General features: G+C 37.1%; 1 protein-coding gene and 1 long non-coding RNA gene across 3 annotated transcripts in view; one reads left to right on the top strand and one right to left on the bottom strand.

Moving 5' to 3' along the window:
- The first annotated feature begins 507 nt into the window (after nucleotides 1-507).
- LOC144638094 (MAM and LDL-receptor class A domain-containing protein 1-like) overlaps nucleotides 508-25981 on the top strand; it is a 30035-nt gene continuing 4561 nt past the window's right edge. Inside the window, exons 1-6 of the mRNA XM_078497284.1 lie at nucleotides 508-764; nucleotides 879-986; nucleotides 13419-13526; nucleotides 15396-15524; nucleotides 16034-16293; nucleotides 17292-17415. Coding sequence (XP_078353410.1) covers nucleotides 902-986; nucleotides 13419-13526; nucleotides 15396-15524; nucleotides 16034-16293; nucleotides 17292-17415 — 706 coding nt within the window. The 5' untranslated portion in view covers nucleotides 508-764; nucleotides 879-901. The remainder of the gene's footprint in view (nucleotides 765-878; nucleotides 987-13418; nucleotides 13527-15395; nucleotides 15525-16033; nucleotides 16294-17291; nucleotides 17416-25981) is intronic.
- LOC144641974 (uncharacterized) lies at nucleotides 19837-25659 on the bottom strand. Of its 2 annotated transcripts, XR_013568668.1 has the most exons (3): nucleotides 24918-25659; nucleotides 22765-22878; nucleotides 19837-21222 (listed from the first exon to the last, which is right to left on the bottom strand). It is a non-coding gene; the product is annotated as an uncharacterized LOC144641974 (long non-coding RNA). The 2 variants fall into 2 exon arrangements; XR_013568666.1 differs by lacking the exon at nucleotides 24918-25659 and having other exon boundaries at nucleotides 22765-23232.

The following is a 25981-nucleotide window of genomic DNA, read 5'->3' as shown; positions in this document are numbered from 1 at the left end:
AAGTCTAAAGTGAAGAATATTTTCAATCTTATTTGACGGCTTGTGCCTCCTAAAATAACACTTTATCACACGTAAAATCATTAAAGTTTTTTAAATATCACTTTTTTGAAAGCTGCTAGACCAACTTCATTATCAATAACAAAAGGTGCCTTGTTTAAATGATGGCGGATTATAATGATGTCCAACAAACTAAATTGCAACCTTTGCTTTTATTTGCATTATACTGCAGCTGGTGATACAGGTTTCTTTTGTAAATTCATAAGAGAAAAAGTTTGGGAAATTTACTTTTAATATGTAGGAGTCTGACTTTGATGGGTTAATATTTTGATGAATTAGGACATTTGTCATGGTCCAAGACATCTTTAATAAAATTTATTGCTTTTCTTTTACAAAACCATGGCAAATTACGTTAGCATTTAACATGACTGATTATGCGAGCGCGAGCCGTTGAATGAATGCACCAGTAAATATATTAACTTTTAACATATCTCGAAATCGTGTCTCAGTAGTCTTCTTATTGATTTCTTTTTCTTTTCTTTTTTTGCTGATATTGTATTTTTTTGCTTATCCTCAATAAAGTCCTGAGACTAATTTTGATATGCAACGTCTGTCTGCATTTAACCACACATCGATTATTTATTTGGCTTGTATGTTTAGTTAGAAGTTATGCTAAATATTCAATATTCTGACAAGCGCGCAAGAAACATAATACATTTCAAAAGTAAGGCCTTTCTGGAGGACAACTTATGGAGCGGCGCATTCTGGTGCGTTCGAAAAACCTTTTAAAAGCACTGCCAATTGAGTTCTACAACACTTAATCGGCAATCGAGAGCAGGAAACCTTGAAGCACTGTTATTTCTTCCTCTTAACTTTTTCAGATTGGGCATTATACAAGACAACCATGTTGATATTTCTTCAAGGAACATATTTATTATTAGTGACGTGTGAATTTCTCGTAAGAGGTGTCTCTTCGCAAGATCGTACCGGTAAGTTTCTTTTGCATTTTTGTTATAGATTCGCACATTTTCCATTATTTTTTAGTGTAACTAATTTAGTTTTCCACCCGCGACAGTAAAAGTTGCAAAATACCTTGTGTTTTAGTTATTGCATATTGCGCTTCCTGATAGCTAATGTCAATTTTTAACATTGGTCGCAATTAATTTTTCTTTCCTTGAAATGGTTTTCACCTTCATTTCAATCTAAGCCCGGAAACACCGATTTTACAATTATCTGTACCCTGATGGAAATTAGCAATTTTCCCTTCCAACATTATTTAAACCCGCAATCATTTTCTATTAGGTAAAATAAACAAAATCATCCATTCATTCGAACGTCGCAAAAATCTAGACTTTGCGAACAGGTTTGCCTTTCGAGATAATAAGCATAAATTTCTTTAAAACTATGCTGTATCTTTTTTTCTCTCTTCTACTCTTCTGTCACGGATCAAGAATAAAAAGAATGAACGAAATGTCGGCATTTTATTAAATTGGCCTAGAGAAGATATCCAACGATTGTATTTGACTTCTTTAATGAAATTTCAAGGGTGGCATCGTTGCTATTTTACGGTCGTGTAAGCAAAACACGTAAACACTTTAACTGATAACGATAAGCTTAAAGATGTGTGCTAGTTAAGGAGATGTACAAAATATTTCTCCCGCGTTCTCCCTTCTTTTGCCATAAATGTGTCACCTGATACATTCTTTGTTCAAGCAGCTGCCGTTTCTTAACAATACTCAGATAAACTGCCTGGTTTATTTTCTAATCATATTGCATATAAAAGCAATAAAAGAATACTTGCAAACGCGTTCTTTGTGACTGTCTTACGAAGCACTCGTTTGGTTCTTGAGGCCAAACTTCAGATCTAAGTGTACATTTATAAAAGAAGAAAAAAAATAAAAATAATGAGATGCCGATTGCTTGAAACAAAACGTCGGATACACGATGACTTTAGACACAAGCAGCTAAAGGCTCTTCAAAGCTCTTACTAAAAATAAATGTCGGTCTGACTTAAGTTTTATTTAAAGCGAAAAAGCAAAAGCCGGCTTCTAAAACGGTATATTATAAACCCACTTTACAAAAGTAGCCTGAAAGAGTTCATTTAACACCAAAGCGTCTTCTCAAAGTGTCAGTGTTAACATGAGTCTACGACCGGATCTTTGAAAAAGAAAAATGTCCTCTTCGGAATTAGTATCGCCAATAACTGTAACAGGCAAATGCAAATTAAATCTGGTTATGGCTATTATAATTTTTTGAAAGGTTTTGCCGATCCAAAGCTTTTGTTAACTCGTTGTCTTTTTGTGGCCTGTTTTTCGCGCGACCCACTGTGAAATGAGACAAAGGCCTGGACGTAATTTGTCATCATACCTAAACCATATTACACCTCAAATAAATGCCTGGAAGGCTTACTTACAACTCTGGCTCGGAGACCCGGCGTTTATTCGGGGCCCGGCGTTTAATCGAGAAAATACGGTACTTAAAAGTGAGTAAGACTAGAAGTAAAGTAATCTTAATCGACTCTTAGAGAAATAGGAAATACAGACATCCTCGGAGACCCAGAGGGCAGCAAGTCGGAACGACGGGATTTTCGGGCGAAAGTTTAAAACAAGCTCTGGAGAGCCCCTGGGCACTTAATCTCACCGAACCAGTTCCTAAAGCGTTCTAATTCCCTTCTTCTTATAGTCCATTTTACAGTTGCCTGCCAAGTGACCAGGCCTTTAAATGGTAGTGAGGCTGGAGGTGACCTTGCATTGATACAAACCTTTCTGCTTTATTATGTAAATGCAAACTAGTTAACATCAGAACAACATGATTAACACAACAAAAGCAGTGAGGTCTGTATCAAAACAAGGTCACCTTCAGCCTCACTTCCATTCAAAGGCCAGGTCACTGAGCAGACAACTGTAAAATGGCCTATTGGCCAAAAAAAGTTTTTCTGGCCAATCTTTTCTTGGCTGGCAAATCAGAAGGAAGGAGTTCAAACGCTTCAGGAACTGGTTCGGTAAGAGTAATTACCCGCCCAAAAATCCCGTCGTCCCGACTTGCTGTCTCTGGGTCTCCGAGGATGTAAATACATCTGGTGACTTGAATACATTTAAAATATGATATGTTCCATAACAGTAACATAAAGATAAAATCCTTATAATGAATATTTGAATAAAAGCGAATTGGGTCGATTTTTTTTAAAGGCACAGTGTGATTCCATCACTCGCACAGTTATCTCGGATCGGGAACGATGGTAATACACTCAACTCGAGATAACAACTGACCTACCGAAATGCTCATATAAGTAAAACATTAAAACCATGTTATACAGTAAAAACCCGCGTATAAGAACACCTATTTTGGCGGTTCAGGCTGATTTGGTTCTTATATAAAGGGTTATAATCTGCAAAATCAGCCTGTAAGTGTTCTTAAGTGTTCTTAAAAAAAGTTTCTTAAAATAAGGAACATACTAGGCTACCAATAGATGAAATCAATATATATGCACACAATTGTATTTTCATTTTAATAAAATTGATAAATCAAGGCAATACTGTACTGTAATTGGGGTGGAACTATTATGTGTGCAATGAAAAGTAGTGTTGATCTTTGATATTTTTCCATATAAGAACAACTTTCATTTTTCAGGCTGAATGTGTTCTTATATAAATGGTACTTTATTTCCTAAAATCAGGCCTGGGTGTTCTTAATCCACTTGTTCTTAGGGAGAATGGTGGCACCAGCCTTCGCAGTGGTAGATTTAATATAAAGCTTTGTGCAATTTGCAGTAAATTTTTTGTTGTAAAATTATCATATAAACATCTTTATAAAATAGACTTCTTTGAACTAAATACTGTCATTGTCTTTAGCTTGATGAGTCAAACTCTTTGCAGTTTTGTCACAGTTTTTTTCGCCAAAACAACAGCACTTGATTAGACTTTTTCACAGTTTGCTCGACAAATGACAATTTTTTAATTTGCCCACACTCCTTAATTTATTTTTCCTCATTGATTTAAGATTACTAGCGAGTCACCTGCAATTAATAGTTCTCATTTCTATCCTAAATAATCTCTTACAAAGGTCAGCGAATCGCATTCAGAGGTCCGCTGTGAAAATGATTATCGAAATACGGTGAGTGTAATTTGGCGGCGACATATCAGTTAAAAGTGATGAAAGGTGGTTCAGTTCAAAGTCGACAAAGATATGACTGATTTACATGCGGGAACTCTGAATACTTTTAATACAATCTCGCTGAGAAAATACGGCGTTTGGAACACTTATATAATCATTATTAGTGAAAGCGCTGCGAAAATAACCTACTCTCACTTCGTGTAAGGTAAGAGTTATAATTGTTATTTTACATTTCCGCTTTAAACATGAATTGTACACTGTGTTAGTTATTATGCCTAACCGGGTAGTTTTTGTTCCAAATCAAGCAATTTTCGTCGAACCATGCTGGGCTTTCAGTCTGGCAAGACGTAGCATTCATGGAGAGACAAAACAAGCCTGATATTTCACCGAGTCGTACTATCACTGTTTGACAAGGCGTTTATCGTGTTTAAATTCAGATGTACATGAAAGAACCTTTTTCGTTTGCAAGAGGCTCAGGTGCTCTTTACCGACATTGTCTTGTGGTAGAGAGCTGCCATTTTGGCACCAAATTAAAATTTCTTTTCTATTCTTCGCACCGAGCAAATGACTATAAATTTACGTGTTTGGCTTTAGCTAAAGTTTTACAACAGTTTGTTAAATAAAAAGCAGCAAAAATGTGCAAAACTGTCCTTTCTTTCCCATCCTGGATTGTGGGAAACACGGTAACCGGATATTTACACAAATGGACAGTAATTAGAGTCTCCGAGAATATAAAGGGAAAATTGTACCCTTAACCGTCAGCGGGAAGCCTGATAAGTCGCTATACAGTGTGTTTTTAGCAGCTGCGTTATCAAATTGCACAGAATGAATTCAGTTTTAATATGGCCTTCAAATATGTTTACCAGGAAGCCCAATCTAACAATAAGAGCACAAGACCTGGACACCTTTTCCCTGGTAAATAATAAAGATGATGAATAGCGAAGCGCGCGAGTGACGTCACGACTCAGACAAGACTCAGACAAGCAGCCGGTATTCCTTAGACTCTTACATAAAACGAAAAGAGCGCCTAGATCCTTCTATTTTTCTAAGAACACGCTGATGTTTTTGAGCCTCATGGCGGTTATACTCATTTGCATTCTATTTTTAGACCTCACGCGCTTCGCTATTGTCTAACAACGGCACGACCATGGGACAAAGAAAAAATCTGAATTCCCGACTGGAGTCGAGCCCATGGCCTCCCAGATACCGATCTTTTCTTTGTCCCATGCTAGTGTCATTGTTGAACAATTCATCTTCATGGTCAGAACATGGTCAGTAACACTAAGCATTGCGTTTAACCAGAAACCCATAAGGATTGAAACGTGTAAAGGTGGATTTCCACTGACGCGTAATATTACGTACGTAAAACGTGCGTAAAAAAAGATACGCAGGCAAATTTCCACTGTTGCGTAAAAAAGTCATAAAAAGCGTTTTTTTTACGTGCGTTGAACGTACTTAAATGTCTGCCATCCTGAATTATCAAGTTGGTGAATACAGTGTGTTTTTGGTGGCCACATTGGACGAGTGAAACAATAAATTGTTTTTCCTTTGAGAAAAAATCATTGAAATTTTTATGCAGATATCTTGTTGTTTGACTCTTCCAACATGGCTGCCATGAAAACACTTTGTACCACACGCTAGAAATGTGTGAATATGACCAAGAGGCATTTTATAAATACTTCCGAAAGACACCATCAAGTCAAAAAAGATTTGAACGACCTTCCCAGATTGCCGTGACCTGGCGCCAGGCGTTTTCTTTCACTACTGCGTTCGTGTAATTTGGTTCTGTAGTCAGTTCTATAGATTATTGCCGGAAATGTTCGGACTTTCTCGATGAGAAGTGCTTCGACATCTGAATGTTTTCTTACGTAAATCGACGGCAATTTAAAACAAAATGGTTTTCCACATGGTAAGTGGTGTCATGTGACAAAATCCAAAAGTATGATTGGGTAAATCGCTGCGTAACCGCAGACAGCCGCGAAAACAGTTGAACTCAGTCCAGCTTTTTTGAAAACACTCGCGATCGCTACGTGCGTATACGTGCGTGTAACGAACGTAAGTACCAAGAAAAAAAAGTGGCATTGGAAATTGGACAACGTAAATTCGACGCACGTAATCGAGCGCGTAAAATTTCATTTCTACGTACGTTTACAATTTTTACGCACGTTAACGTGCGTCAACCAAACACGCGACAGTGGAAATCCACCTTAACTCCCTATGATTCGCATTGTACAAAGTGTACCATATACCAAAGTACCATATTTGCAAAATCACGAAATACATTTAACCAATAAAAATTTCTATATTTGGATTAAATTCACAGCGCGCGCTAGCTCGCGCTCGATGGCGTAATCTTGTTTGTGAACAAGCTTGGTTGAATAAAGTTACATTTGGTTAAATATTCCTGTTTTATCTTCATGAAGTAGTCTGGAGAACTTCGCTTCGATACACTTAATGAATTTCTTCAGTTTCTGTAAGAAATTTACGGCGTTTAGGTCAAAATTCAAGCAATCTACCGCAAAATCAAAAATTATGTTGCGTGTGTCATTACGTGTATAAAACATTCTCGTACAAATTCTTCGTGTTTCTTAATTGGAACTTAGGAAAATGAATATTCAAACGCTGTGAACGCGCGTTAAACGTTTCAACCCTTAATTGTTTCTGGTTTATTAAACTGACAAGCCAGTTGTTCAAAATTTACGCAGAAGAAAATATAGTTGTTCTGATTGGTTGCCAATGAAATTATTGGACATTTTTGCGTGCATCATTGTCAATTACAAATTGATGTATTCATACTGACTTCATTGCAAACGTCTCAAGAACTGCATTAGAAAGTGAAGTCGAATAAGTTAGAATTTATGGTCCAAGATAGCTCCTGTGAACCGTGTTTGGCCTTTTGATGATTTCATTATTGGACACTCTTTTCGCATGGTGTCGAAAAGCGCTCTTCCTTAATCGCTTTTTTAATTCGAGTGTCGAATTTTATTTTGTCTTAACGCTTTCAGCGTGACCTGCTTGATGTATTCATAGACAAAGCAATGTGTCCTTTCATGTTGTTAGTGTACAATGTTGTATTTGGTCTGCTGTGCGCTTTTCCGTTCCTTCGATTGATCATTTCAATTCAACAGCGAATTCGAACGCGGTTTAAAATAATCTCAATTTTAATTTACAAAAATATCGATGTACTCAATGTTCAATAGATTTCATTTAATCACTATCCAAACTTGGGTTTAATACACAGAGAAGAGTTACAACAACATCGGTTAAGTCAAAGGTTTCCTCTGGGAGAGAAAGGATTCGTGCTGCCTCGGTATATGTTTTCGTGCACACTTCGGTTGCTGTTAAAAATTTTCCAGAATACAATTGCAAAGGTGAGAATTAACCTCATGTTTGGACTGATAATGTCTGTTTCGAAGTATAAACAGCGGTTATATTGTTTAGTTTAATATTTATCATGTTAGTTAAGCGAGGCCCGATTAAAAGATCTCAAATTTTCAGCCAACAAAGTGTTGAATCCTTTAGATGGTTGACGTTAGCCGCGCGCCCGGCCTTGTATCAAACATTTCACCCAAATTGTTGCGTGATAAAAAGTGTTAATATTGAAGCTGGTCCACATCTAACTTTTTGTTGGATATAAATGTTAAATTGGTTAGAGGGACTTTAATGTTCAGTGGATCCGAGTTAATAGACATTACATTTTAGCAGATTTATGGCAAAACGCACAGTTACAATAACGTATAATCATTTACCCTTTCAATACCTTGAATTCTAAGTAGATAGGTGACAAAAAATTTTCAAATTTATTACACTACGGCAACGGGTACGGCAATCTGGCATGTGAGTTTCATGTAGCTACAAGTTGTTGCCAACACTGCGCGCGAGTACGACGTTTAAAACGTAGTTTTTACCAAAGTGTTTTAGCATAAAAAAGGATGCGATTGTTACTTCTAAGCAGTCGGAAAAATCCTGCGACAGCATGATCCTTAAACGATTACTATAACATAACAATACCCGTTGTATTAAAAAAGCTAAAACAGACAGTGTGATTTTTTTCTGTCATTGATGAATAGAACATCTGTTCGCGCGCAATTGACGATCTCATATTGTTTTCTCAAACTTTTTATTGCCTTCAAAACTTTACTTGTTTATTGAGAGGCGGCGCATTTTAAAGTCAAGAATATTGCTTGAATAATCGTTTAGATTACCGTATTGAGACATTATTCGGCCGATCGCGCCCTGTAATTTACAAGGGTGAAATATTCTTGTAACTATACCGGTATATATATCTTTTTAAACTGAGAATATTATAATTACAATTTTTTTTATTTGTGCAAACCAACGAGCCACGCGAGTTAAACGTGCATTGAAAGGGCCTCTTGGGTTTTGATGAACAAACAAATTCCATAAAAGGCTTTAAAATGTCAGCATCATGTTTTATTCAAGTGGATGGCGAAGGTTTGCAATTTTTAACAGGTAAAAAATAGAACAAAGTTTTGTACTGCCGTCAAAAGTCAACAACGATTTTGTCCATTTGTTCATTGCCTTCAAAAGCATCATTTTTGTGGTTACCAAGGTAACCATTATGCTACCATCTGGGTAAGTAAGTGTAAGTGTAAGTGTAAGTAAGACTTTCCGAAGCACGAAGTAAGAACGAGAGCGTACCGAAAGGGCACGAGGATTTCTCAAGTTCTCCTAGTAGCTTTTAAAGATTACAATACTATTCTTTAGAAGGAGACGGTGATGAATTGTTAGGATTTAGTTATATATGAGGATTCCGATTAAAAAAGCCACTTTCACAATCATTATGGCGCGTTCGAACTGTCTACGATCGACAATCGACTGCTTTGATGAACCGCTGGCGAACGTAGTTGGAACATGATGCTTGACACGTGCATATGGGCGAACGTAGTTGGAATATGATGATTGCCACGTCCATGTGGCCGAACGTAGTTGGAACAAAAACATCAAAGACCTTTATCAAAAGGGAGGAAGTTTTTCAGTGCTTTAAGTTTGTTGAAAGATATCTACTGTCAATTGTAGGAAACCACAAAATGTTGCGATATAAGATATTTGTAGAATTTCGTCTACAGGTAGTTAATCTGCAATAATACTTATCAAAAAATGATTACCAAGAGTCAATCTAGATTTCAAGAAAATTCAGGCTTGTTTAAAAACAAAGGAAAACAACAATCGTTGCTATGGTAACCAGTATTTCGTTCCGAATATAGAATACAATTCAACAACCTGTAAAAGGGGTTAAAATAAGGCTAAAACGTCAAAAATTGGTGGATTGTCAGTCGTGGAAGATCTCGTATTTTAAAAAAATGTCAACGGTATTAAAAAACATTTCGTTGCTCATTCCCAATCCGATTCACTGAGCTCAATGTCCAGTTGTACTGGCTTTCACTTGCTTGGAAACCAGGCGTTTATTCGAGAACCGCCGTTTATTTGACAAAATACGGTATATAGGGTTGCAGCGCATAAAACCAAATCATTTGATGTCTAATTTAGAAAAATTTGTCTTAATAAATAAATCGAAAGATTTATTCTTTGTCTAGAGGTCCATCAGATAAAATACACCGTTTTCTTCTTAAATTTGCATTAAAATGATCGCCGTGATGTTTAAGCAAAGACAAGTATTAGCTAACACGCAGAGAAGAGACCAGAAAAAACTTTCTGGTTGAATTGAATAACACGCTAAATTTGGACCTGGGATATGGGCTAACATCACACTTGTTAATAAACTTTCTTCTTAGCAAATTGTTCTCATTTATCTTAACTTCTAATTCGTGTCACACTTTATAACATTTGACAGCCAGCTTGTTAGTCTGTCGGGATGCAAAGTTAAAAGCGAAGTCCAACAAATCTTTATCGTTTATTTTCAGCCACTGGCGGCAAGAAATAACATCAAGTAACAGTTCAGTCAACAAGCCTTAGGATAAGAATCGCCAGCTGAGAGCAAGCTTTCTGTAACCGAAAAGCTACCAAAAATACGATTGTACGAGAATTAAATTTTGACTCCTACATTTTTTTCATACGCGTGAAGCTTCCGTTCTTATTTAGACTTCCTGTGATATTTGAGCTGGGGTAATTCTAAGGTAGTTACCCCGTAGAAATAACGTATGCTTTTAAAGATATTTGCATGATTTATAGTTTTTCATTTTTTAGCTTTTATATCCACCTCGGTTAAAATTGTTGCCTAAGGCTCCATTTAATATTTATATGGTCTCGATATCACTACGCCCCCAAGTTGTTCATATGAAAAACATCTGTCCCGTTTGCCCTAGCTGAAAAGACAAGCTAAACAACTCGCCTCCCTGGCCCTAATATAAACGTGTCGTTTGACTTTTTTCAACGAAAATTTGAAAAGTTATCTCATTATTTTCCATGAAGCCGTTTAATTGCTGAATGGTTTATAAACAACTTGAAAAGTATTTCACATCTCTGAACGTCATTTACACGTTGGATGCCAGGGTTATTTCGCGCTTTCGTGAAGTAATGAGCGGGGGAAAGAAACATCTGTTTAAGGTGGCTATCTTATCAGCAAACAAACAATTTTATTAGCTACGCAGGTCCCTGGCCTATTTATGTTTCTATCGAAATATTATTGGTTGTCTCTCGTATCTCTAAGCAAATGTTAGATTCAAGAAAATTGCATTTCCAAGGGAACTTTTCTATATCGATTCTATCAGTGTGTTTAAACATTTTTTCTTTGAACAGCGCTCTCGTATCTCTCGATTTAACATTTGACAAACCATCAAGATAATTGTTAATGAAAATAGCAAGTTCTATACTTTGTAAAATTTTTAATCGGAAGCCTACAATTCCAGTATGACGTGATACCTCAGTCAGGTGATAAAATGAATGTTTTGCTGCACGGTAAAGAAAAGAAGATTGATTACGCTTTAGAGCTAATGATATGCAGTGAAGCAATTATCTTCCTGTCAAAACAGACTTGCACACGACTTTAAAGCTTGTTAGGCATACAGTATAACATATTCACAAAAACTTAATAACCTTTTTTAAAGACGTTATTCTAGCAGTTGTTCAACGTTGAGTTGTTCTTTGGCACTCATGAACTTCGGTGCGATGCAGTCTACCAGCTGAAATATGATGCAGCACATTCGGCTTCGCAAAAAAACGGCAAGTGTCATTAAATAATTTTACATTCTCTCCGCAGTATATATCATGATTACTTCATTTATATTCCTTGCTTGCCGTAAACGACACTTATTTGCATTTGCAGCCATACGTCAAAATTTGACTGAATAGCAGCCATATTGAGGCACGTAGTCTTTGTATTGTCGTAAATTCACTCCATTATAATTATCCGGCAATTGCGTTAGCTTATTAGGCAACTGTTGTGAATAAAATAATTTCAAAGCGTGTGTTAACTAAACAACTAAAATCCTAATCATATCGTATAAACTACTTCTGATTGAATACAGTTCAGCAGATTTCGTTTCTTGTTGTACCAATAGCCGGGGTAATAAGTATGTATATTTTGACTGGAATGAGTTTTCAGCAGTGCATAAGTTTTAACTGCTATTTGCCTTGGTAATAGTTTGCTTCACTCTCCTGCACCTGTCTGCTGGACGAATCCATTCATAAGCGAACTGTTATTTCCGTCTTCGGAAAAACTTAAATCTGGACTCTGGACTCTTGCCTCAGGAATCCCGGACTTGAATCCGTCTCTAAACTCTGAATTTTAGAATGTGCGTTACGCATACCAGATGAACTTCAGAATTGTATTCTGGACTCGGATTCCGGATCGATTGGACATTCCTGAGTTTCTGAATTCTGGAATCTGGACCGGCTTTTTTTAGCTTGATCCAAGATTTCAACACCCTGGTTCCAGATTCGAAGAACAATAATTTATTTAAAAGCTACACTATGGCCGGAAATTTCCATGAATAGCTAGCTTTCTCAGAGTATTTAGTAACTCCAAGCCCCAAACAACAAACGTTTGGGTTCCATCCAGCCGCTTAACAACCTCGGCTTGTCTCCAGGGCTTTTCGGACGAAAAGCTTCAATGGAGATGTACGATCCTAAAATAATAATAATCAAAAAATACCAGCATGAAATCTAAGGGAAATAAGTTTACGGTTATTCCTGCTACTATAACGCTCATGTCATATTGTCACAATCTCATATCCGAAGTATTTGTGTCCATTTGGTTTAAAAGTATGTAGTAACTTCGACTCATTTCGACGCCCTTCTATTCACCCTTGAAAAGGTTCTCTTTTTTCAACAAAAAAGAACATTTAGCTATGATTATTACGTACAACGAAGTACAAATCAATTTGTCAAACCTGTTTGACCGGTTGGAGCTGGTGAAAGAAACAACTTATCAACAAAACGAAAGACAAGACAATTTACATTGAATAACTTTTAATCCTGTTTGACGGGTGGTGACTCCAAAACGAATAAGACTGAAAGTCAAAGTCTAAAGTGAAGAATATTGTCAATCTTATTTGACGGCTTGCGCCTCCTAAAAAAACACTTTATCACAGGTAAAAGCATTAAAGTATTTTAAATATCTTTTTTTGAAAGCTGCTAGACCAACTTCATTATTTATAACAAAAGATGCTTTGTTTAAATAAAGGCGGATTATAATGATGTCCAACAAACTAAATTGCAGCCTTTGCTTTTATTTGCATTATACTGCAGCTGGTGATACAGGTTTCTTTTGTAAATTCATAAGAGAAAAAGTTAGGAAAATTTACTTTTAATATGTAAGAGTCTGGCTTTGATGAGTTGATATTTTGATGAATTAGCACATTTGTCATGGTACAAGACATCTTTAATAAAATTTAATGCCTTTCTTTTACAAACCATGACAAATTACGTTGGCATTTAACATGACTGATTGTGCGAGCGCGAGCCGTTAAATGAATGCACCAGTAAATATGTTAACTTTTAACATATCTCGAAATCGTCTCTCAGTAGTCATGTCATTGATTTCTTTTTTTTTACTTTTTGCTGATATTTTTTCTTATCCTCAATAAAGTCCTGAGACTAAATTTGATATGCAACGTCTGTCTGCATTTAACCACACATCGATTATTTATTTGGCTTGTATGTTTAGTTAGAAGTTATGCTAAATATTCAATATTCTGACAAGCACGCAAGAAACATAATACATTTCAAAAGTAAGGCCTTTCTAGAGACAACTTATGGAGTGGCGCATTCTGGTGCGTTCGCAACCCCCTTTTAAAGCACTGCCAATTGAGTTCTAGGACACTTAATCGGCAATCGAGAGCAGGAAACCTTGAAGCACTGTTATTTCTTCCTCTTAACTTTTTTAGATTGTGCATTATACAAGGCAACCATGTTGATATTTCTTCAGGGAACATATTTATTATTAGTGACGTGTGAAATTCTCGTGAGAGGTGTCTCTTCGCAAGATCTTACCGGTAAGTTTCTTTCACATTTTGTTGTAGATTCGCACATTTTCCATATGATTATTTTTTAGTGTAACTAATTTAATTTTCCACCCGCGACAGTAGAAGTTGCAAAATACCTTGTGTTTTAGTTATTGAACATTGCGCTTCCTGACAGCTAATGTCAATTTTTAACATTATTCGCAATTAATGTTTCTTTCCTTGAAAATAATGGTTTTCCCCTTCATTTCAATTTTCGCCCAGAAACACCGATTTAAAATTATCTGTACCTTGAGGGAAATTAGCAATTTTCCCTTCCAACATTATTTAAACCCACAATCATTTTTCATTAGGTAAAATAAACAAAATCATTCATTCACTAAGTCGAACGTCGCAAAAATCTAGACTTTGCGAACAGGTTTGTTTCCAGATAATAAGCATTATTTTCTTTAAAACTATGCTGTATCTTTTTTTTCTCTTCTGCTCTTCTGTCACGGATCAAGAATAAAAAGAATGAACGAAATGTCGGCATTTTACTAAATTGGCCTAGAGAAAATATTCAACGATTGTATTTGACTTCTTTAATGAATTTTCAAGGGTGGCATCGTTGCTAGTTTACGGTCGTGAAAGCAAAACACGTAAACACTTTAACTGATAACGATAAGCTTAAAGATGTGAGCTAGTTAAGGAGATGAATAAAATATTTCTTCCGCGTCCTTCCTTCTTTCGCCATAAATGTGTCAACTGATACATGCTTTGTTAAAACAGCTGCCGTTTTTTAACAATACTCAGATAAACTGCCTGGTTTATTTTCTAATCAGATTGCATATAAAAGCGATAAAAGAATACTTGCAAAAGCGTTCTTTGTGACTGTCTTACGAAGCACTCGTTTTGTTCTTGAGGCCGAACTTCAGAACTAAGTGTAAATTGTTAAAAGAATAAAAAACGCAAAGTAATGAGATGCCGATTGCTTGAAACAAAACGTCGGATATATGATGACTTTAGACACAAGCAGCTGAAGGCTCTTCAAAGCTCTTACTAAAAATAAATGTCGGTTTTACTCTACTTTTATTTAAGCGAAAAAACAAAATGCGGCTACTTAAACGGTATATTATAAACCCACTTCACAAAACTGAGTAGCCTGAAAGAGTTCATTTAACACCAAAGCGTCTTCTCAAAGTGTCAGTGTTAACATGAGTCTACGACCGAATCTTTAAAAAGAAAAATGTCCTCTTTTGAATAAGTATCGCCAATTCCTGTAACAGGCAAATGCAAATTAAATCTGGTTATAGTTGCTATATCTTTTTGAAAGGTTCTTCGTATTATTGTATGGCCGATCTAAAGCTTTTGTTAACTCTTTGACTTCTTGTAGCCTCTTTTTCGCGCGACCCACTGTGAAATGAAACAAAGGCCTGGTTTACACTAGCGAATTAGAAGTGGAGTCAAGAGTGTCAGTTTCGACCCAGTGAAAATCAAAAACGAATTCGTAAGTAAAATCGGAAGCTCAATGGAATCCGAATCACTGAGGGTCGAACGTTCGACATAATCCGATTCAAAAGGATCTGAAGGGTTTTTGTTTCTTCTGATTCCGCTTCTGAAACTTGGTCACGAGAAGAAGATGAACAGAGAACAAGCTTGATCGCAGGTTGTCTACAATCTTGAACAAAACTGTTGAGACACGCGGCCAAATTTGTACCAATTTGTGTACCACAGCTATTTTTTTTTCACGTCCCTGCCACCATTTCCATGTTGTCACAGCCGGGTGAATTGAAAACCCATGAAACATCATTGAGCAGGGGAAAGGGGGGACTTATTGGAGTCTGGGTCCGCACTGTATAAAGAACATTTTCAACAAAACAAAAATAGTTTTTTACATTTTTAGTCATTTTGTATTTTTGTTAGGTAACTGCAGTTTTGATCACAACCAATTTTGCAACTGGCAAAACGAGAAACAAAACGACCATTTTGATTGGCTGTTGTTGCAAGGAAGTACTCCTAGTAGTCATACTGGACCAATCAGCGATCACTCAGGTAAAGAATCATAACTGAATGTTAAAAGAAAGTTTTATTTTTATACTTAACCTTTGAATATGTTATCAGGCTCTCTGGTCGGGGATAGATTTAGAAGGGAAAGGTCGAGAGGAGAGGCAGGTAGGGCTGTTTATGAGTCCATTACGTGCTATAAGGCGAAAGAGTTTTGAACATTGTATTTCACAGTCAGAGGGTGTGAGGTGACTTCTTGTTGTGGCCGACCATATACAAATGTATCCCAAGGTGCAACTCGCAAGAACACGATCTCGCACGCGTTGCCCTAATAAGGGAAAATAATTCCATATTTTGGGCTCGAAAATACCTTATAACTTTACGTTATTGACTGCTATTCCTAACTGTCTACTAAAACAACGAGACATTCGCTACATAATTTCCTTGCGGTTTGTACTATACTTCTACAAGTATAGAAACCTCTGTCCAGAAGAATATTGTAAAGCACATAGTTGAGGTTCAAGAGGATATTAAAACGACACAATATCTTTCTCCAGGAAATGGCTCATATATCTACATAGAGACGTCGAGTCCACGTAAGTATAACGAAAAGGCCAGGCTCAACAGCCCTTGGATGAGAGGCGCACAGCGGATGACGTTTTTCTACTCCATGTACGGCAGCACTGTGGAGTCCCTGTCTGTTTTCGTTAGAGCCCTGAATGGAAGTGAAGCCAGAGTATGGAGTCGATATAGAAGCCACGTATCTGAAGACTGGATCGAGGCATGTGTGACTTTAAACTACACAGGGATATACCAGGTACAAACAAAGTTTTCTTTAAGCTACCATTTGCATTTTTTTAATTCAGAACAAAGATCATAGGGAGCCATCGTCAGTTTTCTCTCGTAATCTATATTTTGGCGGGGAACGCTGACAACACTTAGCCGGCCTCAACCCAGACTCCTCACGTCGATGTTGGCGTTCTCAGATAGTTAGGTACTTAATTGTTTTCTCCACACCAAACTTTTTTATCCTCAGAATCAGGAATAATTTTTTTTCAATCTTTCACGTAGCATATCAAATACTAGGGAGAATGATTCATTACATATACAAACACCGAGAAGAGAGTTGTTCAAAAATATGACGCGCAGGGGAGTATTTTTGGCGAGCTTTGAGGTCAGAAATGTGATGAAACACTCTCTCGAGTGTTTGATGTAGCTTCTCAATCGAAACTAAAACTACGGAGTAAACAGAGAAATAGAATTGTAAACAACTCTGCACATTAGAATCCATCCATACCATCGTCGCGGTTCTGATGTCCTTTGTTTCAAAGTGATGATTTATTAATGAGTTTGAGAGTGTCGTTGCTATCTCGGAAGCATTCGATGAGACTGTACTTGTTCTCTTTGATACTTTCTCTAGATATCATACGCTAATACATTTCTTTCTGGGCTCTTTAAATCTCTATTTATTAAAGGAACTGTGTCACGGATTTGAGCCAAATTTAATAGGCATGGGAAATGGCCATCATGATCGGTGATTATAAAAATAACCGCTTTTAAAAAAAACAGTGAAGAAACATTTCAATAACACTGCAAATACAAAAGGCCAAAAGTGAAGAAGATTGAAACGGATTGCGATAAAGGATTTTGAAATACTGTTTGGATGAACAGTCCGGGGCCCGACATTTGGTAGAAATCAGGCTATGGTTTTGTCAGAAGTACTTTCTTTGCAAGCATCAAGTTTCATAGCGGGTATTTGGCACAACCTAGTAAACTAAACTTAACTCAGCCTTGACACAATCCCTTTAACTTCAGGTCATAATGGAGGGCGTGGCAGGCTTGATATACACAGCAGACATCGCCATCGACGATATCAGTTTCAGCAAGAACTTGACTTGTTTCTCTCGTGGCAGAAATGCGCTACCTGAAATATTTGAAGGTAATGATAAAAGTGGAATGGTATAGAAACACTCGTGAAAAACTTTTTCACGTCATACTTTATAGCTGTCAATTACGTGTAGAAAGTAATCGACCGCCAAAAAAGTGGACATTGAGAGCCATAATCGATCGATGACTTTCGTGTCTATCTGTAAAGCCAGCGTCATACATGAAGGAGCATTCGAAAGCTAAATCGGGTTTCACATAAACTGCATCAACAATGGATCTATCTAGAAACCAGAGCGCTGGCTAAAATCGAGTGCGTGGCTGCTTGTTCGCAAGAAAGTACACAAGTACATTTGTACATTTGTACATTTTTTATTTCTTTACTGCTTACATATAACTGCTTTTATTCTGCAATGCATACCTACGGAGCGATATAGTTAACAAACCATTTAATTGCTACGGGGTAAAAAAAGAAAAACTGGCGCTGGCACCTACTGGTTTGCGCTAATGCGACATGTTAAGTAGCCTGCGAATACAGCCGCCTCTCGTTCGCGTCCCGTCTCTTCGTTGCGGACGAATATATCCTATATCAATGTAATAGATATTGTGGGGCCTACTAAACTGCTGCGAGACTATAACAGGATCGCGAAGCTATTTTCTATTGTTAGAAAGCAGATAATTTACTGTACTCTAAGGTAATTTTTCGTGCCATGAGTAATGACATTGGCCCTGCTTTGAGATTATTATTTTTGTCGTACGGCAGACATTCCGTTTAACCGTGAGCGATTTAAATTTGTCTTGCACCTATAAACCACCGTAAACATTATTCACTAGAATGAAAACATTACATAAGCTCCAGTGAAAATTAAATAAATGGAGAGCTCTGCTTTTAGGCTTGCCTAAATCTATATATTAGAAATCAGTGATCAATCATGAATGTGCGTAAGCCCTACTGATCACTTCTGAGAGTTAGTTCTTGTAATTAGCGAGAGAGTAATATATAGATTTAGGCAAGCCTAAAAGCGGAGCTCCCCAGTTAATTATTTTGCACTTTTTGAACTCTGAATTCTGGCCATTGTAAAACTTTAAGGCTGAGAATTTTATATTCGTTTTATTTTTTTAATAAATAATAATTAATATTTTTTCCTTATTTCTTTTTTACCGTGTCCGGGGTTGAGGTAAGGGGGGGGGGGGGTACTCCCTAAAATTTACTATGGGGGTGTACCGCTGAGACTCTGGACCTGTTCCAGAGACAAAAGGTTCAATTTGTGACCCTGTTCCAGACAAACACTGCAAAGAAGGTACCCTGTTCCAGCAATATCCACAATGGAAATATAAACACAAGCGTACATCACAAAGCTCTCACTTGACTTCGTCTGTGGCTTGGAGATAAAGCGATGAAAGGAGCGGAGTTTCATAGTTAACAAATGGTAAACGTCACAGCGTGCACTATTGAGTTAAAGATGCACGCGGGAGGTTGCTAAGCACGAAAGATGCGTAAGAGTCGCCCGAGGCGATAGCCGAGGGCGACTCTAGCTTCTTGAGTGCTTAGCAAACCTCCCAAGTGCATCTGTAACTCAATAGTGCACGCTGTGACGTTTACCATTTGTTTTATAGCACAACTTTTAGGCGATTTATTAAAGTTTCTTTGAGGTGAAGTGCGCGCGCTTATTTGAACAATTGCGTGTAGTGCTCGCGTAAACGCTGACGAAAACCTAAAACAAAAATACAAACAAAACAAAGTTTTGAATTATTTCAAACTTGCATTATACCTCAAAGTCTTTCAGCATTATGGAGAAATGGTTTTTCTTATGTTTAGCTTTTCAAATTCACAGGAAAATCGAGAAAACAAGTAAAAACTCGTGAAGTAGTGGCACTTTCTTGTGCCATGTCGCATCAGATCAGTGCGCGCGCTCAGGTTGAAGGCATACGCCAGCGTGCACCCATGGGCAAATAGTAGACGCTAAATTAACCAATCAGAACGCGCGCTTTACTTTAGTTGTGCTATAACTATACTTAATAGTGTTTAATCAGGATTCTGGGAAAACAATCAACCCTGTTCCAGAGTCAAAAGGGTGATTTGTATACCCTGTTTCAGAGTCAGAGAGGCAAAAAGCATACCCTGTTGAGCGGCACATACCCGTATAGCTCTTATATGGGAGTACCATCCCCCCCCCCCCCCCCTCAGGGTACCGTGTACAGCAACACCAAATAAGAAAACAAACAAAATCAATCAAAATGTTATAATTCCACCGAAAGCATTATCATTAAGAAGTCTGGATAGGAAATTATGTTGCAAAACGGGCAATTATGTTACCTTCATGTAGAAAAAAGGAGGGAGGAGTAGGGCTGCATGTCGGGGTAGATAGGCATATCTTATGGCAAATTAGGCATTTTTGTTGTTGCTTTACCAGCTTTAAAAGAAAGAAAAAATCACTTAACATTTAGAGTATAAAGGAAATAACAAACATCTACATTTATAATAAGGTTGATTTTAATTTTTTTTCATTCACTCATTTATTTATTTTCATTTTCACTATTTGCCTATATTTTAATTTTGAATGGAAATGGCAGAGGTTATAGCTAATGGTTTACAGCATATTGCCCAAACCAAGCTAACTCCAAGCAAACCGGAGTGAAAGCTAACCACAAGCAAACTAGAGTGAAAACTAACCGCAAGCAAACCAGATGAATAAAGCTAACTGCGAGCAAACAGGGGTGAACCTAACTCCGGAAACAAAGGAGTGACATTCTGTCATTCCACCGAACAGGGTCACCCCATCCCCACCCCCCCCCCCTCCCCCAAAAGAAGAAGAAGATAGCACCTTATTCACTTTTACATGTCTTTTGACTCCCCTTCCTCTTAAGGGGTTTCACTTCACTTACAGAAAAAAAAGCAAAACTTCTGGGAAGCTAGAATATTGTTTGAGTCTCAAACTCAGTTTTGTTATTTGATTACCCAGAAAAAAAAATAGAATCATGTCTGCTTGTGCATAAAACTATGAAAGAAAAAATAAAACATCAATACTTTGACTACTCTTTTAAAAATTTGTTTGTATTGTCCACATTTTTATGGAGTCATGTTGCCCATTTGTCATGGAGTTCACAAAGTAAGCAAGTAAGTCACAATTTGGTTGCTACATGGTACCTTATGGATACTGCAAATTTTATCTGGCTTTAGAATATTTCACTTATTTTAAAAATATAGCTGTTCTTATAAATTGTACACAGCATACAATACATAAGAATGAAATTGGTAATGTGTATTGCTTGCAATAATGGTTTTAAACTCATCTATCTTTAAAATTACAGTACCACCAGTTTCAGCATAACTAATCCAAATTCAAATAATTACATTGCTTTGTAACTCCACTACCTCCCCCAAAGATCTTATCATATAATTAGACAACTACATGTAAGTCCTGTGTACTTGAGGGCTCAAAACATTTGGACACTTGCAGATGTTAGCTTGGTCACATGTGGTTTCTTACCAGTCAAAACATTGAAAATAGCAATTTTAAACTACCACCATTTCTGCTGTTACTGTTTTCGCTGAATATTTTTGAAAAGATCACTTCATAATGCCCTTGTTACATCTAACAAGATGTGAAAGTGACAGGTCAATCAAAAAGTTGTTTTCTGAAGTACACTGTAAATAGGTTAACATTTAAAATCTAAATTTTGCTTATTTGCAGCTTTTCTTGATTTTAATTTACATGTAATTCACTAGTCTCTTAAAAATAGCATCATGACGACACCCAAACATCGAGCTGGATTTAATCTTTCCTGTTTTCTATTTATGTCCTTGTCCTTGTCTGTTTTTGTGTCTGTGGCACTGCAAACTCTGCAACTCATGTTAACCCTGAAAAAGTCAAATGCCACAGATTAAATTAAAATTGATTAATTGGCATCAATATCAATAATTTATAAAACAAAACACTTAACTTGAGCTTGTTTAACTGAAGCCAAACCACTGGATGCAAAAGGATCCATTAGATATTTAACAGAGATGGATCAGCACAGTCAACTAAATATTTTAATAAACTCAAAGCATCGCTGCAAACCCTAACACCCCCTCTTAATTAAAAGGTTTGGCCTTTAATCAACCCCCTCCCCCTCCCGCTAGCCCTTTTGGAACTTCCATTGACCTTACATGGGATGGATCTGAATATTTGGGTTTTCCTTGGTGTAAGAACCTGTGAAATATTTCTTTGTTTTGGAGCTATTGTTTTCCTGCTCCATGTTGTTTTGAGGCTCTTTGATGCCTTGTTTCACTGGTTCATACACTGAGGATGAGCTGGCCATGGATTTCTGCCATAACCACACATTGGAATTTGTGAAGAGTTTGTGAGGGGAGGTGACATTCAAACCATTTAACCTTCCACAGTGAGGCTAGGGTATAGATATTTTCTGGTACAAGATCTAGGCATTTCATGAAAACATACTTTTAGTGAAATATTAATTATTTAAACTGTCTACTAATTAATACATTGTAGTTGTTTTGAATGTCATTGAGGAGAGACAAACTAACTCCCGAGTTAGGATTTCGAATTGGATTTCCAGTTAGGATTTCGAGTTGGATTTTTGAGTTGATTTTCGAGTTGGATTTTCGAGTTAGGATTTCGAGTTGGATTTTCGAGTTGGATTTCGAGTAAGGATTTCAAGTTGGATTTCGAGTTGGATTTTCGAGTTAGGATATCAAGTTGGATTTTCGAGTTAGGATTTCGAGTTGGATTTTTTTGACAAGGTAAGGGTAAGGTAAGGTAAAACTTTATTTTGACACGATAATAATAAAAGCTAAAAGCTTGTGGGGTCGTGTATTTAAATTAACTATGCTAAGATTAAAATTACAATTCTTATATTTACAGTATTTACAGTGACAAAGCAAAACCCATTACAATTATTGAAAGCTAACCATAAACAGGCTAACTGGAGTGCATAGTAGGCTAACCGAAGTGAACAGTAGGCTAACAGGAGTGTGTAGTAGGCTAACCGAAGGTGCATAGTAAGCTAACTGGCGTGTATAGTAGTATAACCGGAGTGCTTAGTACGGTAAGCAACTTGAAAATCCAACTCGAAATCCTAACTCGAAATCTAACTCGAAATCCAACTCAAAAATCCTAACTCGAAATCCAACTCAAAATCTTAACTCGAAATCCAACTCAAAATCTTAACTCGAAATCCAACTCGTAAATCCAACTCAAAAACCTAACTCGAAATCCAACTCGAAATCCTAACTCGGTGAATAGGCAACCTCCATTGAGGAGTTGAATAATGAATGTAAATATTTCACAAAGTAAGAAGATCAGCAGCAACCAAATGCTGATTAAAGCAGCTGGGTAAAAAAAGAACTAAACTGAATAAAAACATATTTCAATTATAACTAAAATATAAAACTAGATACCTGATTTACTTTGCTGTTGTCCACTTTGCACAGAGCATTCTATACCAAGTTCAACAAAACTTGACTGTAGGTATTCTTCATTCATTGCGGCTTAATGGCAGAATATAACACTACCTAAAAGAAGGATTGACATAATAATCTATTAAAAACCACCACACTAGCTCTAATTAATGGCCCTGTTTATTAAAATAATTTATAAAAAATTCCGTCTTATTTTATGGATCTCATCAAATATAATAATATTAGCCTCTTTCGTTTATACACCCAGTGTAGTGACCCTTCCTTCCTACAATGGGATATTTAGCTTTTCTACTTGGGGATTTCTTTTTAACTTACCTGTATAGAAAAAACATTCCCATTGCAAAGATACACATTCAACACTGTCATAATGATAGTCAATGTATTAAAGTTTGCATACACAGCTGCATACAGTGTCTAAAATGGCATGAATTACAAGTAGAGCGAACAATTGTGTTTTATAGAATTACTCAAAATAATTAACTAAGATAGTTTTATGTGGAAATAAACTTTTTTTTTTTTGGTTCTGCAAAGGTGTGGTAAAAACGTGTCAACGCAAGAAATTCGCAACGTAACGATCTCTTGGCGTATTCGTCCGCGACTCTAAAATAGTTCGTTCAAACGAATTCCAACAGCGAGTAAATAAGAATAAACCCGGCGTATCAAATCGAACGTTCGGTTTTCGAACTCAATCGAACGCAATCGAACTTAATCGAACGATTAAATTCGATTTTGTTCGGTCATCGAACGAAATCGAACTCACAAAAAATAAATGCAAATCGAACAAAATCGAACGTTCGATAAAGTCCGATGACGTTCGATTTAGTTCGGTCGTCGAACGACGCCAAAGCGAGCGGCATACGTCGTATGAAGATATGATCTGAATCGAGCGAATGTTCAGTTTTCCTTCATTTGATGATCACGGGGATAAATTCCCGGGTAAATGCGTCAATCGATGAAGCCATCTTAAGTTATGTTTCCTTTATTTCCATACTTTTTATGTCAAAATGGAGAAATAATTCTGCCACTAACAACAATAAAAATACGGTTAACACTGATGTCACATACGGCGTGCACCTTCATCCCCATGTGCAATGCTATATTGTTTAATCGATCATATAAAGTTTTAATTCGCAAAATGTTATTCTAAAATTAAATACGGTTTTCACTTGATACGATACGCAGATACATCGCGGGTTGTATTTGAGTATTTGTAATTTGATCCCTCGTACGAGTTTTAACGTATTCCCGGGCGTATTAGATTGCTCGAATATTATGTTTTATTATTCAACACATGCGCGCGCTGCCCATATATGGTCAAAATGTGAACGTTATCTGTCATCCGTACATAACAGATATCCTGCGATATATGTAGGTTGCGAAGATTCGTGCGAAATCTTGTAAAGCGCTGCATAATTACAGTTTTTCTATCTGCAAAATGTGTTTCGTTGACCATTTGTTGAATAATAAAACAATTATCCTGCTCAATCTTGCGGAATATCGTCTGATTTTAGCCAACTCGGCCTACGGCCTCGTCGGCTAAGTATCAGGCGATATTCCGCGCGATTTCGCAGGATAATTGTTAATTATTTCTTTAGGATCAAATAAAAAGACAAAGATTATACGATACCGTGTCCAGTCACTTATTCCAAAACCATTTAAGGAATGATCATTAACTTTTTACTCGCTCCGCTAGGTTCCAATTTTGTTTTTTAAATTTTAGCCACATCGATTTCCGAACTTAATCGAACGCTTAATTCGATTTCGTTCGATTTGGTTCGGAAATCGAACTCACAAAAAAAATTGTTGTCCGATTTCGTTCGATGACCGAACAAAATCGAATTTAATCGTTCGATTAGATTCGATTTCGTTTGATTGAGTTCGATGAAAAATTTGTTCGATTTCGTTCGATTTGATACGCCGGGAATAAATAGATGAATTAAAAAACTAAAACACTAGTTTGAATAAAAACATTTAAGTCATTATTAAGCTTATAAACAATTCAACTTAACTTAATAAAAGTTCTGTAAACCAGAACCACTAAACCGACGCAAATTCACTCATAAAGCATATAATTACAGATTTTCACAAAAAAACATGGACTTAGTGTATTCAGTAAAGTCAAAGTTTGTTACCTCATATTTGAAGTCGGAGAATGCTTGTCAATTCAGCAGGGCAAAGCTTTCAACCAGCTCATGCGAAGCGGCCGCAGTTTTTCGTATTATTATCCAACCGCGTAGTACATGTGTAAGCTATAAATTATAACTAACTCCAGCACCACCGACCTTTGAACTATCCGCGAAGGTCTATTTCAGCCTTTTCCATCCGTGTAGCTATTGACACTTCTTTTTCCTTCACTTCAGTGAATTGCGTTTAGCTCAATTAACTTCCTAGAGCTGGTGAAAGCTGGTCAGCCGCCGAAACGGTAGAAACTCGCTCGCTCTCCACCTGTGCCTTTTTTTCGGATCTTCCCGTAAGCCCTTATCGTTTGCCATAACTTCAATGATGTGTAAAGCCTTTAGACGGGGTAGACCGAGAAATATTTACGAAGACATTTCTTTTTCCTGCTCGGTTTCTCCTTGTGCTTCGTTCACCTTACAAACTGACCGGGTTGTTCACTTTGTCCTTCATGTAAATCTAAATGGACTGACCATGGAAAAAAAACTTGCGCCCGCGGACCAATAGCAATGCTATCACTTGGTCAGCGGTCAACTTCAAAAAAACACGCGACCTTGACTAGTTCTAAACCTGAGCCCGCGATATGGTCATGTGATACTGGTCAGCGGATACCTTGTTTTGACAGCTGTCAATTGACCATAAAATGGATGTCCAATATCAAAGATCTTAGTCGATTACCTCACTCATTTCGAAGGATGCAGAAGATTGTCTCGCCTGCCCCCCCTGCCTGGGTTGCCTTGGGACTCCCCTCCCCCCTCCCCGAGAGTCTGTACGCGCGGCGCGCGTACGCACCAAATTTTCTCGGCCTCCTGGGTTTACAAAAATTCTCTCGTACCCGCATTACCCATGGTGCTCCGCTCCGCGCGCTGGCGCGCGCTGAGGAGCTCCGCTATTAAAGTTAGTATATGACTAACAGGCAGGCATTTCTGAAACCCAAATAACTTCTGTTTTAGTACTCTTTCTACATGTTTTCGCGATACTCTGTGAATCAAACGGAAGCAACATCTCGACTCATCATGAC

This window comes from Oculina patagonica, chromosome 1 (assembly GCF_052425735.1).
Source record: "Oculina patagonica isolate OP01 chromosome 1, crgOcupat, whole genome shotgun sequence".
Taxonomy (NCBI): Eukaryota; Metazoa; Cnidaria; class Anthozoa; order Scleractinia; family Oculinidae; genus Oculina; species Oculina patagonica.
This window is presented reverse-complemented; position numbering and strand designations above follow the sequence as displayed.